The 18,676-nt window shown below is 33.8% G+C and overlaps 4 protein-coding genes across 4 annotated transcripts; 3 read left to right on the forward strand and 1 right to left on the reverse strand.

Annotated features, from left to right (window-relative positions):
- On the forward strand, positions 1–6,986 carry LOC140990520 (2-succinylbenzoate--CoA ligase, chloroplastic/peroxisomal-like). The gene is made up of 10 exons (XM_073460245.1): positions 1–290; positions 802–874; positions 946–1,114; positions 1,222–1,320; positions 1,985–2,082; positions 2,294–2,487; positions 2,709–2,836; positions 5,757–6,136; positions 6,256–6,470; positions 6,568–6,986. The coding sequence occupies exons 1-10, from the start codon at positions 91–93 to the stop codon at positions 6,695–6,697; spliced, it is 1,686 nt and encodes a 561-aa protein (XP_073316346.1). The 5' UTR covers positions 1–90; the 3' UTR covers positions 6,698–6,986.
- A 1,963-nt stretch (positions 6,987–8,949) lies between these two features.
- On the forward strand, positions 8,950–10,987 carry LOC140989765 (sugar transport protein 10-like). The gene is made up of 2 exons (XM_073459155.1): positions 8,950–9,316; positions 9,437–10,987. The coding sequence occupies exons 1-2, from the start codon at positions 9,187–9,189 to the stop codon at positions 10,852–10,854; spliced, it is 1,548 nt and encodes a 515-aa protein (XP_073315256.1). The 5' UTR covers positions 8,950–9,186; the 3' UTR covers positions 10,855–10,987.
- On the reverse strand, positions 10,480–13,294 carry LOC140989766 (thioredoxin X, chloroplastic-like). Its single transcript, XM_073459156.1, has 3 exons — positions 12,901–13,294; positions 11,596–11,816; positions 10,480–11,158 (listed from the first exon to the last, which is right to left on the reverse strand). Exons 1-2 carry the CDS (start codon positions 13,249–13,251, stop codon positions 11,610–11,612), a joined length of 558 nt encoding a protein of 185 aa, XP_073315257.1. The 5' UTR covers positions 13,252–13,294; the 3' UTR covers positions 10,480–11,158; positions 11,596–11,609.
- A 3,814-nt stretch (positions 13,295–17,108) lies between these two features.
- LOC140989658 (protein C2-DOMAIN ABA-RELATED 7-like) lies at positions 17,109–18,666 on the forward strand. Its single transcript, XM_073458970.1, has 3 exons — positions 17,109–17,317; positions 17,937–18,032; positions 18,193–18,666. The coding sequence occupies exons 1-3, from the start codon at positions 17,210–17,212 to the stop codon at positions 18,505–18,507; spliced, it is 519 nt and encodes a 172-aa protein (XP_073315071.1). The 5' UTR covers positions 17,109–17,209; the 3' UTR covers positions 18,508–18,666.
- Positions 18,667–18,676: the final 10 nt, after the last annotated feature.

Here is an 18,676-nt window from a genome sequence, read left to right on the forward strand (position 1 = left end):
CGATTCTGTGCCTCAGCGTGTTCCTCCCTATCCAACGTGTCGATCTCTGAACCTATATCACATGCTCACGAAGCTCACTACTCCACACCCATGGCTAACTACAAGGAGGCTCACATTTGCCAGTGCTTGAGCCGCCTGGCCACCGCGCGCTGCCACGCCATTGTCACCGTCTACGGCCACCGCCGCAAGACGGGGATGCAGTTCGTCGAAGGAGTTTTGAGCATCGCGCGAGGTCTGCTTCTGCTCGGTATCAATCCTGGTGACGTCGTCTCCATTTCTGCTCTCAACAGGTGACTCTGAATTCTGAACAACATTCAACTTTTCGTCGTCTTTTTTTTTAACCCATGGAAAAAGAAGTAGCGGTTGCAATGTTGCGAAACAAATCAATGACCTTTTTAAGCCGTGGTTTTATTAATGTGAGACATTTCAGTGCTTTGAATCCATGGTTTTATTGTGAACGGAGAGATTTGAAGTTGTGCGTCGATGGAGATTGGGAAATTCTACCATTTACAATTTATCTAGCTGTAAATGAAGTCTTGAATATAATGATTAGGAAAATGGTTGTTAACTTGAATTTTACTCTTTTTTCTTTTACTCTTTTTTCCGAGTAATTCCAAACAATATCTCCCTTTCCAACGTTCTTTTGCCATTTGTAAGGTTCATCTGCTGGTGGACCCACGAATTTATAATTTACATTTAAGAAAATCTACAATTCATGTTCATTGCGATTATTTACTAGAGTATTGGCTTATCTCATGGGTCTGAGATATTAAAACCGGCTTTGATTTGATTTGATTCCAGTGATTTGTACATGGAATGGATGCTTGCAATTACTTATGTTGGTGGCATTGCTGCTCCCCTCAACTACAGATGGGTCAGTCCTGATCACAGTAAATCCTTTACTACCAACTTGTTGCAACTATGCTAATGTTCATAATGCTGCAGAGCCTTGAAGAGGCATTGTTGGCAATGGAAGTAGCACAGCCAGTATTATTGGTAACTGACTCAAGCCAAGGATACTGGCATTCCAAGTTTGGCATTGATTCTGTGCCATCTTTGTTGTGGCACGTATTAATAGATAACATGCTTGTTGATGCAAACAACACTGCAACCAGTATGATGTTGATATGAGTTTTAAATTAATAATAGATGCTAGATTTAGGTAGCAAGTATCTTATGAAGATGTTTAATTTTAATGTAATGTTTGCTTTTGAAATGCAGTTTTTACTGCTGAATTACTAAAGGAGCCTACCGGACGATCGGTCAAATTAGACTATGTTTGGGCGCCTGAAAGAGCTGCCATCATATGTTTTACCTCAGGTAATATTTAATTTTGTTCTTTTTTCCTTCCACGCATGCTTCAATCCAAAGAATTTTGAGAAAGTTTGAGGACTTTGAAGGCTTGATTCTGCCTCTATTCATGTCATAAATAATCGCATGAAAGCAATTTAGAGTGCCACCAACGTACTTGCACGGAAGAGTGGCCATTAATGTTAATTTTTTTAACTTTCTAAAGAAAAACCCATGCTACACAAGAGACATAATAATTTAACAATATTATCACCACATGAATCTGTGTTTTGGCTATATAAAACCACTGTTCATGATTAAAGATATTGAATACTTTGGTGTCCAAATTCTCTACTCTGCAAACTGAATGCTTCTTTCATTTACTAGGGTCTAGACAAGGAAAAGTCATAATTTAACTTCAGATAAAACAGGTTTCAACTTTCCTGATTGTTCTCTTGATAATCAAAGAAGATCTAGCTGACAATGTAAATAATCCTACAGTTTTTGATAAAATTGTGGAGCTTCTTGAAGCATTAGATAACCAAGTCTAATCTTACTAAATTTTACTGGCAGGAGTAAATGTCAGCAGCAAGATTTCCCTCTATCCAAAAACTTTCTTGATTAGTCTTATGGCTGTACAATTTTTGAATTTATATTAACATATATCCATTTTGGTTTTTCTTAACGACCATAGGTACGACTGGAAGGCCCAAGGGAGCTACCATAAACCATTCAGCTATAGTTGTGCAATCCCTTGCAAAGATTGCCATTGTTCGCTATAATGAAGATGATGTATACTTTTCCTTGTGATGTTGTCATTTTATTTCCCACACAATTCAATTTTAATATCTCTAACCAAAGTCATAAAAAGACTTGTTAAAACCAAGGAAAAATGTTCAGGGGTGTTTCCATATATCTATTCGCAGAAAAGTCAAAAAGAAATCTATTTCCTTGTTAGATGCTTAGTACCACAGCTAACTTCTCGATGACACGACTCTCACAGGTCTATCTGCACACTGCTCCATTATGCCACATTGGTGGAATATCGTCGGCCATGGCAGTGTTAATGGCAGGGGGTAGTCATGTTATAATACCCAAGTTCGAGGCTAATAAAGCCGGTGAAGCCATCAGAGAACACCTTGTTACTTCTTTTATAACTGTACCCACAATGATGGCTGATTTAATCTCCTTTAATAGGTAAATAACATTTCCTTTGTCCAGTTTGGATGAGGCAGTTTTTGTGTTGCAATCTAGATTTAATCCTTTCATGCTAACGGTTCTGGTGACATGCTTTGAATAATGCTTTGTTGTTTTGTATTACTGATTACAAGTTATCATATGACGTGCTTGTGTTTTGTCTACATGTGCTGCTTGCTTTTTGCAAATGGTCATAAGTTGTTTGTAGAAACTTTTCACAGGATGAAGCAAACATCTGAAAATTTTGAAACTGTGAAGAAGATTCTAAACGGAAGCGGGACTCTGTCAGTTGAGCTCATTGAAAATGCCACCAAACTTTTTCCGAGAGCCGTGCTTCTCACAGCTTATGGTATGTTTTATCCCGATTTATTTTATTCCAATATGATCACAAGAAAATGTATGTTTTTGAAGCTGAAGAAATGATAGTGAAAATAACAGGAGGTCTCATTGTTGTACAAATCACACATGCATTGAAAATTTTGAATGTGATTGGACCCCAACTTTCCCTGGTGAAATACTATGTATTCCTTCACATTCCTGTTTTCTAAGTTATAACAGACTAACTGTTGTGTGCAAATTTTATTTCCTTGGGATTGTACAAACTAAGTTATGTTTGGAACTTTGGATTGAGTTTAGTTATATTAAGTTGATATCCTAATAAGTTAGAAAAATTCCAAAATGTTTATTTTTTCTATCTCCTTTCACAAAAATCTATACTATCTATAAATATATGAGTTTCAATTGTGAATTTACTTAGTTACCCTTTCACTCATCATTACTTCATTAATGTTTTACTTAGTTATCTTTTCACTCACCATTACTTCATTAATATTTTATTTATTTATTTATTTAAGTGAGATATGAGCTTGAATTATTAATTTACTTAGTTACTCTTTCATTCATCATTACTTCATTAATGTTTTATTTATTTATTTAGGTGACTTCAATTTTGTGATATAAAGATTGATATTAGAAATAAAAATAACTTTATCTCATTATTTTAGTTACATTAATATGATACTTTATTTTATTTTTAATTTCATAAATTGTGATATTTAATTAATGTCTTAATACACATATCAAACTTACACTTTTCTACAAGTGTCATTGAAAACATGTCAGAAAATGTCATTTTTTTGGTACTTTTCCAATGAAAATAGGCATTGAGACCATATAGATTCTATATGCTCTTTTGCAAATTTTTCTTATATTTTATTAGTCGTATAATTTGATTAGTTTCTCATATTTTATGACCATATAGATTCTATATGCTCTTTTGAAAATTTTTCTTATATTTTATTAGTCGTATAATTTGATTAGTTTCTCATATTTTATTGTTCGTATAATTTGATTATTTTGATTTATTTCAACTAGACAGAGAAATTAATGGTAAATTATGTCATTCTTTATGTTACTTTTTCAATGAAAATGGGCATTGAGACCATGTAGATTCTATATGCTCTTTTGCAATTTTTTTTATATTTTATTTGTTGTATAATTTGATTAGTTTGATTTATTTCAACTAGACAGAAAAATTAATGATAAATTAAAAAGAACGAAAATTACTTTCTACTTTTGTATTAAATTTATTAGATAATCCTTATAATTTTTTAACGAAGATAATTCTTTTAATAATATGAATTATAGTGATAATTTATTTTCATTCATTATGAATTAATTTTTTAAATATGATATTTTTTAACTTTGTATTACTTATTATTTTATTTATATATTTGTTTTACTACACATATTTATTTTATTGATATTATTTAAAAAATTTATTTACCATGAAATATTAATAATCAATATTAATTTACAAATGATCCATTCTGATATAAATTTAACTATCTATAATATGTATTCTAAAAAAACAGAGAAAGCTAAACAAAATCCGCAAGGAGTTAAAAGTTAGCAAATCTATATATATATCTATAAATATATAAGTTTGATTTGTGAATTTTCTTAGTTACACTTTTACACAACATTACTTAATTAATGTTTCATTTATTTATATTTAGGTGAATTTTTAATTTTCTGATTTAAAGATTGATATGGAAAATGAGAATAACTTTATTTCATTATTTTAGTTAAATTGACGAAAAAATTACAAATATCATTAGTATGATAATTTTTTTATATTTTTAATTTAATAAATTGTAATATTTAATTAATGCCTCAATATATATCTCAAACTTATACTTTTCTATAAGTGTTATCAAAACCATGCGAGAAAATGTCATTTTTCTTATGGTTTTTTTCCAATGAAAATGGACATTGAGAGCATGCAGATTCTATATGCTCTTTTGCAAATTTTTCTAATATTTTATTTGCAATATAATTTGATTATTTTGAGTTATTTCAACTTTATTCATAGAAAAAGAAATTAATGAGAAATTAAAAAGAATGAAAATTACTTTATACTTTTGTATTAAATTTATCAGATAATCCTTATAATTTTTTTAATTAAGATAATCCTTATAATAAATATGAATTACAATGCTAATTTATTATCATTTGTTAGAAATTAAATTTTTTATATATGATATTTATAAACTGAATGTTACGTATATGTGTTTTACTACACATATTTATTTGATTGATATTATTTTAAAATTTTATTTAACATAAAATTATTAATCATCAATATTAATTTTCAGATGATCCATTCTGATATAAACTAACTATGTATAATATCTATTCTAAAAAAGAAAAAAAGTTAACAAAATTCGCAAGGAGTTAAAAGTTAGCAAAACTAAAATTGATATTTAACTTAATAACAAGTTTAGGGGTTTTATTTTAACATCATTATGATAATTTAGTTAATTAAGAGAATTTTATTTGACAATCTCTATACGCACTTCATTTAAATATATTGTGATTTTGGTTTTAGTAATATTCACTATTCTATTAATTATATTTTTATTGTTTTTCCATTGTGAATAATATTTGGATGAAAAATATCTTTGCTAATTTGATAGAGTTGTCATTATGTTATAATCACGGGAATTGAAAAATGTAATATAAATAAATGAATATATTTGATTTATCGTCATCATGTATTTTTATTTATTGTGTTTTGATATATTTAGATTAATAAATACTCATAAACAAGATGTTATTCAGACGATTTTAAAATTTATCTAAATCTCTTTATTATATTTTTCATTATTAGTCACCTACGTGCATCGCACGTAATCATTCCTAGTAAAATAAAATATTTACCTTTATCCTTTCTCTGATTCTATCTTCCATGCTTTTATTTCATTAAGGAATGACAGAGACATGTTCTTCATTAACCTTCATGATGCTTCACGATCCTACAAAAGAAAACCATTTCCAGCAACTATGTGATTTTCAGAAATCCCACTCAAGTTGTCAAGAGGGTGTTTGCATAGGGATGCCTGCACCACATGTTGAACTAAGAATAAGTCTCGAAGACTCTTCCAGTGGGGGGAAAATCTTGACAAGGGGACCCCATGTAATGCTCCGGTATTGGGGTCAAACTCCATCCAAGCATTTGGGTCCTGTGAATGAAGCTTGGCTTGATACAGGAGATATAGGACGTATAGATGATCACGGTAATCTGTGGCTTATGGGGCGTGCAAAGGATAGGATCAAGAGTGGAGGGGAGAACATCTTTCCTGAAGAGGTTAGAATGCAAAATGGACTTTTATGTGTTACATACTTAATCATGACTCTTACGCTTGAAACCATCACTTCTGAAATTGCTTTTATGAAGCATATGGTTCCACTTTTTTTGTGACACAGGTAGAGGCTGTCCTATCCCAACATCCGGGAATATCCGAGATTGTGGTCGTAGGTGTTCCAGACTCTCGGTGGACTGAGATGGTAGTCGCTTGTATCAAACTTAAAGACAATTGGGACTGGGTCGATATTGACTTTAACCACTCATCCAAAGACGAAGTTCAATCTGTATCCAGTGAGATACTCAAACAGTTTTGTAGAAAAAAAAATTTGACTGGGTATGCTCTCTTATATGACGTATATATATAACTAAATAATGTTCTCTCTTTCTACCTCATATGCAGAGACGTGGTGTAAAAAATTTTATCCTTGCAGATATAAAATTCCCAAAAAAATAATCTTATGGGGGAATTCATTTCCAGTTACGACAACGGGGAAATTAAGGAGAGATTGTATCAGAGCTGAAGTTATTTCTCATGCGGGGTGTTTGTCCAGCAAACTATGACAACATTGCACCAAATAATTTATTTCAGCTGCACTCTTAAGTACATAGAATATGTACATGTCTCGCAAAAGTTCTAATTCTAGAACTAGAACATTTCCATTCAGTATTTTGTATTTGGTCATTGTGAGTTATTTGATACTGTGATGACACAGCCATTTGTTGTTCAAATGTAAACATTTTTTGTAGTGTACAAAATCAGTGTCATGTTTCTGCAATTCTTAGCCTCTGTGGTTGGGAAGTGCGTAACTCGAACAGAATGTTCCAGGATTCATTCATTCTATTGTTATTTAATATCTTTTTTCAAATGTTTAATAACTTTTTTTTTGGTTGTAGTCATCATTATCAATTATTACATATGGTATCATAATTTTCTTCTTCTCCATCTCTTTTTTCTTTGGTTATTTCGATCTGGATTTTGCACTGTAAAAATCTAACAATTCGTGCCCAATTAGATGGATTCCCATCAATGACAATGTGGTGTTTAATCCTTTGTTTTCTGTATGTATTTATATTTGGTTAAAAAAAAAGTTGTACTCTCAAAAATCAAGTACTCGGTAAATTGGAAGAATCAAAAGTAACCATTGTTTTAAAAAGGGTCCCTACTTGCATGAATGATATCGTTAATAAATAGTCATAGGAAGTTGAGAATAAGATTGATTAATTAGATGCTAAGGTTGCATCAAAGATTTTTACTTGTAAAGATGACATCGGGATGAGTTTGGTCAAATTCAAGACTCGTTCTATTAAGAATGTATCCGGATCTGAACATGTCTCAAATCCTAACATGTTCAATCTAGGTTGGACCCGCAAATCAGTTAAGCATTAATTTAATTAATTCTAGTAAATACAAAATGAAAAAGTCTAGATATCAATACATTAATCAAAATTCCATCCAAATCATAATATCATTTTAATAATAAATTAACAATAAGGGACGACAATATTAAATTAAGGTTAATTGGATTAAGACATTTATTATTTAATATAATATAAATAAAATATATAAATATATCAACGAATTTATAAACATGTTACCCGTTTTGAATCAGCCGATCGGGTTTAGATTTATTTATTCTCATGTGAAAAAAAAGAAAGAAAACAAAAGTCACATCAATTCAAAAACTGGTTGGTATGTACTACATTCGTTGAACAACTATTAGATATATTTATACAAAAGAAATAAAAAATATTTTTCGAATAACCTCAAAGGTTACTATTTATTAAACAAAAATGTTAAATGACACGTGAGATATACCTAAAATTGAGTTTAACAAAATATTTATTTCAATGTTAATTATATTATATCAAGTGATTTTTAAAATTTTTAATAAAGTATGCAGAGTAAATATTCCATTTATAACCCGGGGGGGGGGGGGGGGGNATAGCAATGATAATTCAATTAAAAATTGTTTAATTTTGGAAGTGTACTGTGATATAGTGGGTAAAATGAAATCCATCATAAAAATAATTTAATAAATTTGATAAAATACTGCAACTTTTTTATTTTAATTTTTTTTCTAATTGTAAAAATTTAATTTATTACGTCGAAGAATTGTAGAATATTTGATATGAACTTAAAATATCGATGTTTGTATAACCCCGAGTTAATTGTTTTATAAGTCGTCTATTTGTTAATATAATAAATAAATCTAGAGTCGAACTTTTGTTTTTACATGAATATATATTTTTGTAATGTTAAATACACAAATCATTGGAGAGATTGTGTCAATCCGACTCGATATTTCAGCAAGAAAATATAGAAAAATTAGCAGCTCGTTTGCTATTTTTTTTTATACCTTTATATGAATATCTTTTTAAATATAAATATATTTTTATTCTTATAGCTAGTTCTCCTGTCTTTACTCACTTTTATTTCCGAAAAAGAAAAAAAAATCCATATATTTCGATCTTATCGGTTATGAAATTAGTGGCATTGGTGAATTCTTAGCCAGAAATTGCAACCTTGTGGTTTAGAATAGTAAAAAAATAATAATATTAATAATAATCCATATTTGATCAATTAGGACAAAAGTGGATTGGTCAAAACTAATTACCTGATTTGTTGCAATAATATACGAAATAGCATTAATAATCGGGATAAAATAAGGAACGAGCCATTCGATATTAATTTAAATAAATAAATATTGGTTTCCCAAATGAATAGCTGAGAAAAATAAGCTCCTTCGATCCTTAATTCATGGCTTCTTCAACCCAAAAACATTAGTATAAATAGCCATTGGCTCAACTCAGAAAAATTCAAGCTGTAGCTGAGAATAAATAATATATAAAAAAACCGAAAAAGAAGAATAAAAAGATTCAGAGGTCTCTCAAACAAAATATATAGCAAGAAATGCAATAAAACTGTAATTATTTTTTCCGTTTTGAGAGCTCCTCTTTATCTGTATAAAGTTCTCTTTTTTTAAAGATTTTTTTTATCTATTATTAGTTATCCAGCTAAGTATATTGGTGTTTGTGAATAAGTTGTAAGGATGGCAGTTGGAGCTATTGATGTGGGAACTGGCGCGAACTATGAAGCCCGGGTCACGCCCTTCGTCGTCGTGGCCTGCATGGTCGCTGCGACGGGTGGTCTTATATTCGGTTACGACATTGGTATATCAGGTTCGTATCTATTGTTCAGCCTTTCTAGAAAATGATTGTATAAAAGAAATGAAAATATCCCTGATTCAAGATCTTCTTATCCAGATGTTCATTAACCATTTTGTGACTGGTGTTTTACAGGAGGGGTTACATCGATGGACGAATTCTTGCAGAAATTCTTCCCCTCTGTGTATGCAAAGGAGAAGGCTCCTGGTGACTACAACCAGTACTGTAAATTCGAGAACCACTTGTTGACCCTATTCACATCCTCCCTTTACCTGGCGGCACTCATTGCTTCCTTCTTCGCTTCGATCACAACCCGCACGTTCGGCCGGAAAATTTCCATGACCACAGGAGGTCTGATCTTCCTCATCGGTGCTGTGCTCAATGGAGCAGCTGTCAACGTTGAGATGTTGATAGTTGGTCGTATTTTGCTTGGTGTGGGTATCGGTTACGCCAACCAGTCTGTCCCAGTTTACCTCTCCGAAATGGCACCACCAAAGCTGAGAGGAGCACTCAACATTGGCTTCCAAATGGCCACCACCATTGGTATTTTTGCAGCAAATCTTGTCAACTATGGAACATCAAAGATGCAGGAGAATGGATGGAGGGTCTCACTTGCCTTGGCAGCTGCCCCGGCTGTTATCATGACCGTTGGTGCAATTTTCTTGCCAGATACACCCAACTCCCTGATCGAGAGAGGACAGAAAGAGAAAGCACGTGAAATGTTGCAAAAGATCCGTGGCACGCCATCTGTGGACACTGAATTCTCAGATTTGGTGGAGGCAAGCGAGGCATCCAAGCTGGTGGAGCACCCATGGAAGCAGATCCTAGAAAGAAAATACAGGCCACAGTTGGTAATCACATGCTTGATTCCATTCTTCCAGCAACTGACTGGCATTAATGTCATCATGTTCTACGCTCCAGTTCTGTTCAAGACCTTGGGATTCGGGGACGACGCCTCGCTCATGTCTGCAGTCGTGACTGGCCTTGTCAACGTGTTAGCCACTATAGTCTCCATCTTAGTGGTCGATAAATTTGGGAGAAGGGTGTTGTTCCTAGAGGGAGGCATTCAAATGATCATCTGCCAGATTGGGGTTGGATGTCTCATTGCATCTGTTTTCGGAGTTTCAGGCGATGGGGCATTCAGCAAAGGAATGGGCAACCTTGCACTGGCATTCATCTGCATATATGTAGCTGCTTTTGCTTGGTCATGGGGTCCTTTGGGATGGCTGGTTCCCAGTGAAATCTTCCCATTGGAAATCAGATCTGCAGGACAATCCATCAATGTTTCCGTCAACATGTTCTTCACATTCGTGATCGGGCAACTGTTCTTGTCAATGCTCTGCCACATGAAGTTCGGCTTGTTCTTCTTCTTCGCTGGATTTGTGCTATTGATGACTGTGTTCGTGTTCTTGTTTGTGCCAGAGACAAAGAACATGCCAATTGAAGAGATGAACAGAGTGTGGAAGGCTCACTGGTTCTGGGGTAAATATATTCCAGATGATGCAGTGGGTCTTGAACACCACACAAATAAGAATAACAATCAAACTGCCTAAACAATTAGCATTGCCACTGAATAAACAACCTGATACTTAACAGATTAGGTTTTATGGATTATTTGAGTGTATGTTCCATTCATTTTAAGATTTATAATGTTATAAAGTAATAAAATATATTTTATTTAGTTTTTGCCTTGGTGTATATTTTCTTACATTATGTTACCAGTCAAATCGTGCATTCAGACTCGTTCCATACTAGAAAAGTAATCAAGAAAACATTGCCAAATCTTTCAATCACATTTTCTTGGTCAAGCAAAATCAGCCATCCTTTCAAATGCTTTTAACTAGGCTGAAAATAACGCTATTAGAAAAAACAAAGGAAGATTGATTAGCAACAATATATTACTATCAACATATTTATACAAATATTGAAAATCATAATCACACTTTCCTTTACCGCATCTTATCCAGAATTTTGTTGAGAAAGTACCCAGAAAAAAAGAGATAATTTCAGTCAACTTTCTCTTTGAACAAATTAACCTCAACTTTCTCTTCTTGATCAATGTAAAACATGTTTCCTTTGTTTTTGTCCAGCGAAAGTTAAGATCCAAATGTACAAATAACAGAACTCATCATTTGCAATATTAACACTAAAATTCGCTTGGTATACTGAAACTGATTCTATCACAGATCTATATGCCTCCTCCCAAAGTAGATCAATATAAAGATACAAGGTAATGACTACTATTATTTGAATATTACAATTATANCATTTCTATGAAGGTATGGATTGCTTACCCATGCAGAGAGGGTTAAAAGATGGATACTGAGTCCAGATGTTTGTCTACATACTCTTTAAGTTTAGCTTTGGTTATTGCACCCTCCTTCCTGCTTCCTGGAACTTCCTGGCCATCTTGGAAGACTATCAATGTTGGCAATCCATAAACCTTGTATTTCTCAATCAGTTGTGGGTTTGAATCATGATCAACTTTAACAACCATCAGCTTTTCTTGATACTCCTGAGAATTTCGTTAAAGGAAAAATTACAGAAGAATATTATGCACAAAGGTCTCAAGGTCTCATGCATATATGTTCATTACCATATTCAGTTTCTCAAAGGGGCATTTGTTAATTGATGTAACATTATTTTAACACATTAAATGTAATTTTATGCAGAATTGGCAACACAACCTGAATACAATCTGTATATCACCCTTTCATGTGTGCAAAACATTCGATCCTTCAAAAAGAATCATTTCAAGAAGAAAAATAGAAGAGGCTATTAAGTAAAAAGTAGTATTCACGGTTACATTAATATACACATTTCCAGGAATACCAGACCACCAACCTTTCTTAATTTTAAAGAAAAGGTATCAGTAGCAAATGACACAATCAATTTCTAAGTTTTGCTAAACTATGATTCCCTTGTTCCTGAAAACCATTCCGATAAGAAATTCTTCTCTATTTGATGCATGGAAGCTGTGTCCTTTAACATACCGTTTTTCCATGCAAATATTTTGAAAATTACTAGAGTGCCTAAATTACATGTCAGTGTTAAACATCATTTCAACTTCTTCATATTAAAAAACATTTCACAAAATTAACCCATCGGTAACAGTAGTTTGCAACGTTCTCTGAAATGGTGTGCTTCTAACCAGATATGAAAAGGACTGCAACTGCGGTAGATTTTGCATGAGAAGAGATGCATGAACAGACATATCAAACCTTTTCTCCTCCATTTAAAAACTAGTCTTTTTTGAGATGGACTCTCTAATCCCTTCTAGTCCTAAAATTAATGCGCTAATGGGGATGGATACATTGGAAGGGGACCCCAAGAAAGTGATGCCATAAGAATAGTGTTATATCATCACAATTCACAGGATTAAAGCCTGTGATCGAGTACCAGTAAATAATGAAAACACTTCTTGATGTCGGCTTCTGAAATGCACGCCGCAATCTCACCTTGACTTTCACCAAAAAAATTCCGTCCGTGATGAGATTTTTTTTTTAAAAAATCAAGCACCCACATGAAAATCTATTACCATCGAACAAGTGGAAATCATGCCATACGATTAAGAAACAATAACTGAATAGCCACCGTACCTGCGCTAGGGTTTCAAGCGCGGGAGCAATCAAACGGCAGGGACCGCACCAAGCAGCCACGAACTCAACAAGGACCGGACGTTCCGACTTTAAGACGACATCGTAGAACTCATTCTCGTCTATCTCCCGCACCGCGGCACCACAATTGATCGAGGTTTTCTTCGAAGACCTCGCCAAGGGCGTAATCATCCAATTTCGTAGCGAGCTCCAGCAAACTCTACTGAAAGCCGAAGAAGAGTGAGAAGAAAGCCCGTAGCCACTTCCGGCAGCCGTTACACGAACCGCAGGCAGCTTAGAACAGCACGGAATCATCGGAACCGAGGATGCAATCGGCATCGACGTCTTCTCCATTGAAACTGGTCTGCTGAATCTCTCTGAGTGGCACTCAATTTTCCGCCATTATAAATTATACAGATTATTATTGGACACTTTTGGTGGGCCGAAGTTAAAATTTTACGAGGCCCAAAAATTATAAAAGTCCATTAAATTCTCGGAGCCCAGTAATACTTGAGGCCCGTGAAATAGGCTAGCCATTATATAAAGAGGTTGATGGGAGTCATGGAACCACTAATATAATTTGATATTCGTAAATTCCATTTTTTTTTTGAAATATCAAACTAAAATTATTAAAAAGATCTGAAAATTGGCAATTTTTTAGTATNCGCTTATTTGGTTGTTGGGAAATTGCAATTTTCGGCTTTTATATTTGTCATTTTGCAATTTTGATCATAGATTATATCAAAATTGGATTGTGATTTCGTATCATTCAATTTTGATCATTTTAATATTTTTTTGACTTTTATTAGGAGTATTGATATGATAATTCACAAATGATCGTCACTTCATAAAAAAGAACAAAATTGTAAAAAAAACATAATAAAAATGTACCGGATAAATACTTGAAATTTGACTACATAAATATTGGATTAAGCGTGCATGATTATTGATATGAGTTATCTTTTGAAAACCTCTTATGGGTCAAACTGTTGACGCTACGTTGCATGATCTCATTGGGTGAGTGAGTCCTTAAAAAAGGTCACCAAATCTTAATGGGTGAGAATGGTTTGCTGGGGATAGCATCGACTAAAAAAATATATAATAAAACTGATATCTAATGTGATATGAAACAAAAACAACAATAAAACACGTCCCTCTTAGATAACTCATTCCATTGACACCCAAGTAGATATAACTTCTCATTTACACCGGTCTTCATATGAGACTCTTAGCTGAAATAAATATAAGAAATAAAGTTACGTCTCTGTTATCAGCTATAACTTTTGATCAATGGATAAAAGTTTGATCCAAATAATAGAACACCAAAATTGTAAATAGACAAATATATATGATCAGATTTGAAACTTTCCCTTATTTTAAACCCACCCACGATTCGATTATTTCAGTTTCGAAGAACATCAATTCGGTTAGTTCGATTTTAGATATAGAGTTTGGTCGGGTTGAAAATTAGTTTTGATTTATTCGGCACTAGAAGTATATGTTCGATCGGTTTCATTAATGCTAAGGCCTCGGCATGGTGATGATATCATCAAATGTTTAAGAGCCTATTTGGAACAAAGAGGCTGTTTTATGTCATGTTTGGATATAAATACTTTTGGAATTTTGCTTTAAAATCTCCTTGGAATTTTTTTTTAAAAAAAATTTACTTAATTTCATTAGCGCATTCAAACACCGAAATCTTTTCGATTTAAAAAGGCTCGATTAATAAATTATTTTTGTTTGCAAATAGGTATTGATGGGAATTATTTTGAAATGAATGTGTCCACGTGAAACATGATTAGAAGTAAGCAAGTACCACACGTGAAACATGATGATGCAATGTAGGGACATGCGATAAATTTGGGTTTCAAGTATTTTTAAGATTTATATTTTATATATATATATATATATAATTTGATTTATTGAGTTCCTATTTCACCTTCTAGCAGAAACTCTTGGCTCCGCAAAAAAAAAAAATTTGAAAAGAAGACCAAACAAACACGAGTCAGTCTCATGTGCTATATCCGTGAGACCGTCGACTCAGTATATACTTTTAGCGAAAAATAATTTGTGACAGCCCAATACCCATTTGAGCACAGCTCATTTCCATTTAATCAAACCCAACTCATTTCCCTTAAATCCATCCCGTAACCATCTCCATGTTATTCTCCCGAAACCCATCGGCTCCTTGAAGCATCGAGCTAACCATCTCGTCGTCCCGCCAGCTGCTGGAGTAATAGCACGGTAGTCCAGTAGTCGGTTTTCCTAAGCTACGTGTTCTGTCTCTGAGCTGAATCGGCAGAAATCAGAGCTCCACCCTTCACGTTCGAGCTAACAGCTGCGTTTCATTCTTTTTCTGATTTGGTGAGCTTCTAGCTTCGATTTTTCTTGTTGATGTGGGGTTATTGAGCAAGGAATCGTAGCCCTTTATATTCACCCTGTTTTCAGCTGATTTCCAGCTATTTTTCAGCTCAGTTTCCGACATGATAATAGTGTTTCCGGCGAGCCACCTCCGCGAGATCACCGTTGTGCATTTTAGCCTCGATCGTTGAGATATTAAACTTGAAATTCCAGATTTTGAATGGGTTTATAGGCTACCGGGAATTAGATTTTTAACTGCTCCGATTTCAATTGTTTTATTCAGTTGGAATGCAGTATATTGAAGTATATAACGAATTTATATTTTAGGTTTTATCGTTGGACGAGTTCATCAGAAAGTCCTAAAGAAAATACTGTGGTATTTTAAGTTATAGTCGAGGTACGTTCAAACCTATATCATTATGAAGCTTATATTGGCGTGTAAGTATATATTCAGTGAATATTGTTTGCTATTATGTGCCTTGAATGTTTATTTTGATGCATTAATTGTATTGGCATAACTTATTGTGTCTTGACTCCTTTGACGACGATTTATGATGATTCTGTTGAGATATATTGAGTCATCAGAGGGACGAGTGGGATAGGATTAGCTACATTCCCAGATGACAAGCTAGGGACGAGCGACTTAGCTACTCACATTCCCGATGCCACGTGCATGGATGAGCGAAGATTTGATGCTGCATTCCTGGCACTGGTGGCCACTTTTACTATTGATGATGCTATTCGTTTGGACTCCATTTGGTATCCGTTATTTCATTGTTACAATTCATGCATCGCATATCATTGCATTTACTTGGTATTATTACACGCCTTTTATATACGTTGTAATTTTACTGGTTTGTCATACTGGGGTCCGACCCATGTTTCTTTTTATGTTGTGGTTGTTTTTGATGCCGTAGCAGATCATTCCAGGGGATTTGACTCGTCTGGTGGAGTGTCAGCGAGTGGTATCCAGTAGTCAGTCTGTTGGTGTCAGAGTTCTCAGATATCTATATATTATACTGGTTTGATACATTTGTCAGGGAGATGCAAATGTCTAACTGTATTGTGATGTTTTTATGATGTTTTAGATTTTATTTGTGGTATGTTGTGTCTAGTCTTGGCCAGTGTGGCTGTAGGATATTTGTTTGATTGATTGTGAACTTGATGTTATTTTTGAGTGTATAATGATGTTGTTGTATTTTGAAATTTTTGGGATGTCCTACTTACGGGGAGGTCATGCCGAAATTTCTGTAGGCCCAAATGAACGTTTTAAACTCGTTTTCGCTATTTACACTAATTAATCTTTGTTGTTTGGTAATTAAATATTAATTAGAAGCACGAGCCCTCACATAATTTCTTTGATATAAAAAATAATATTTGTCAGTCGAATCGACTTATATTACATTATATACTTTTAACATAAAAAGTAATATTTTTCAATTCAAATTGATATATATCACACAATATTTTTGCGTAACTTTGCTGGAGATTTAAAGAAATAAATATATAAATCGTGTTATTAAATTCATATACCGCAATATGCCAGAAATTTATTTCGAATTATCAAAAAATATAAATAATATTAAGCGCGTATCAGAATCCATTGATTGATCTAGCATGTATAAAAACTATATCATCATGCAATATACCAAAATAGAAATCACATAAATATTAATTTAGAAGCAATAGGATTAAAGAAGAGGAAAAAAAAATCAATTGAATCAACCCTTTTTTTTTCTCGAAAATAAAAGTGAAACCCAATCTAATTTTGAAAATCAGATAGAAAAATTAACTGATTTATCCAAGAACACGTCACAAATCACCAGGTGTTATTTGATTGTGCCGGCCACCTGTAATAATTGGAATGCTGGAATAAAGTAGGCACCACAAGTTCTTTTTCATCGTCATCTACATACTTCCTCTCTATCACTCACAAAAGAATTGTTCATCAATGGATGCTTTGGGTCTGCTGAGGATTCGGGTCAAACGAGGTATCAATCTTTCTGTGCGAGACACGGCCACCAGTGATCCGTACGTTGTCGTCACATGCGGCGAGCTGGTCTGTCTCTGTTTAGTTATTCTTATATTATGTGTGTGTGTGTATATATGTATGTATATATGTTTGTATAGTCCTTTTCATCTAGAGTGTTTGAGATTTTTTTGTCGAATTGTGGGTATTTTTTACCTGTTTCTTTAACTTGGAACTCGATTTACAGCGTATATACTTGAGGTGGTTTTCTGATTAAATTTTGACTCCCATAATTTATGTTTTCGTTCAATCAAGGGAAATTTATGGTCGATCCACATTTTCAGGAGGAATTAGTTTATGGGAACTCGATAATGATCTGTTGTTCATCGTTTTGGTGTAGTTCCAAGTTGTTTAATGCATGAATGTATTACTTTCAAGAATTAGTGGCTTTACTATCTTCTCTAATAGGAAAGCCAAATCTTCCCACGGGCCTCTTTTTTATATATATATAAAACTTGAGGAGGAAATTTGTTATAATTGAGACTTGAACCTACATATCTCAAAATTGGAAACTTAGTCAGATAGACTTATAAGTCATTGCGCCTTTTTTAAAATCTTGGTTTCGAATTGATTTCGGCCAGTTTATCACAGAATTCGAGTTTGAAGCAGATTCAGGTATTATATTGTCTAAAGCACATTTACTCTGCAGCGGGTGAAGACTAAAGCCGTCAAGGACAGCTGCAACCCCGAATGGGACGACGAGTTGACGATTTATATCAAGCATCTAGATGTTCCTATTATTCTCGTAAGTGTCATAATCAAATCTTGATTTACGTCCAACTTCTAGAGCAATCGTCTATAAAATATTCATTCATCTCGACCTGCGGTTCCGGATACCTGAGTCCAACCCAGGCCTCCGGTGAACCAGCAATTAATATATACGTGCTCACATCTTTACTTTTCAGTGTGTGTATGACAAAGATACCTTCACCGGAGACGATAGCATGGGAGACGCCCAAATCGACATTAAACCTTACGTAGAATGTCTGAAAATGGGATTGCAAGATCTCCCAGATAACACTAAAGTAGATAGGGTCCAGCCAAGCCAAGAGAATTGCCTAGCTAATGAAAGCTGTGTTGTCTGGAACAAAGGTAAGATGACCCAAGATATGACTCTCAGGTTGAGGAACGCAGAATGCGGTGAAGTCGAGATTCAGATTGAATGGATCGACGTTCTTGGTTGCAAAGGTCTCCATCGACCCACCAGTCTTTCTATGTGAAGTAGTGTCGATATTACTTGATGACATCGACTGATCTCGTGTCTAAATAATCGATCCATTGTAGTGTGTCATTCACATGGGTTGTGAAGTACTCGATCATCATGTTTCTATGTATGAACTCTTTAATAAATGCTATGAAAGCTCAGTTTGAGAGAGAAAGGAACCTTAC

The sequence above is a fragment of the Primulina huaijiensis genome, chromosome 12, assembly GCF_012295235.1.
Source record: "Primulina huaijiensis isolate GDHJ02 chromosome 12, ASM1229523v2, whole genome shotgun sequence".
NCBI lineage: Eukaryota > Viridiplantae > Streptophyta > Magnoliopsida > Lamiales > Gesneriaceae > Primulina > Primulina huaijiensis.

Coding starts and splice junctions, on each gene's coding strand:
- LOC140990520 (XM_073460245.1), top strand. CDS start 91: ATGGCTAACTACAAGGAGGCTCACATTTGCCAGTGCTTGAGCCGCCTG. Junction 875..945: donor CTCCCCTCAACTACAGATGG/GTCAGTCCTGAT, acceptor ATAATGCTGCAG/AGCCTTGAAGAGGCATTGTT. Junction 2,488..2,708: donor GATTTAATCTCCTTTAATAG/GTAAATAACATT, acceptor AACTTTTCACAG/GATGAAGCAAACATCTGAAA.
- LOC140989765 (XM_073459155.1), top strand. CDS start 9,187: ATGGCAGTTGGAGCTATTGATGTGGGAACTGGCGCGAACTATGAAGCC. Junction 9,317..9,436: donor TTACGACATTGGTATATCAG/GTTCGTATCTAT, acceptor GGTGTTTTACAG/GAGGGGTTACATCGATGGAC.
- LOC140989766 (XM_073459156.1), bottom strand. CDS start 13,251: ATGGAGAAGACGTCGATGCCGATTGCATCCTCGGTTCCGATGATTCCG. Junction 11,817..12,900: donor CGCTTGAAACCCTAGCGCAG/GTACGGTGGCTA, acceptor CGAAATTCTCAG/GAGTATCAAGAAAAGCTGAT.
- LOC140989658 (XM_073458970.1), top strand. CDS start 17,210: ATGGATGCTTTGGGTCTGCTGAGGATTCGGGTCAAACGAGGTATCAAT. Junction 17,318..17,936: donor TCGTCACATGCGGCGAGCTG/GTCTGTCTCTGT, acceptor TTTACTCTGCAG/CGGGTGAAGACTAAAGCCGT. Junction 18,033..18,192: donor TAGATGTTCCTATTATTCTC/GTAAGTGTCATA, acceptor TTTACTTTTCAG/TGTGTGTATGACAAAGATAC.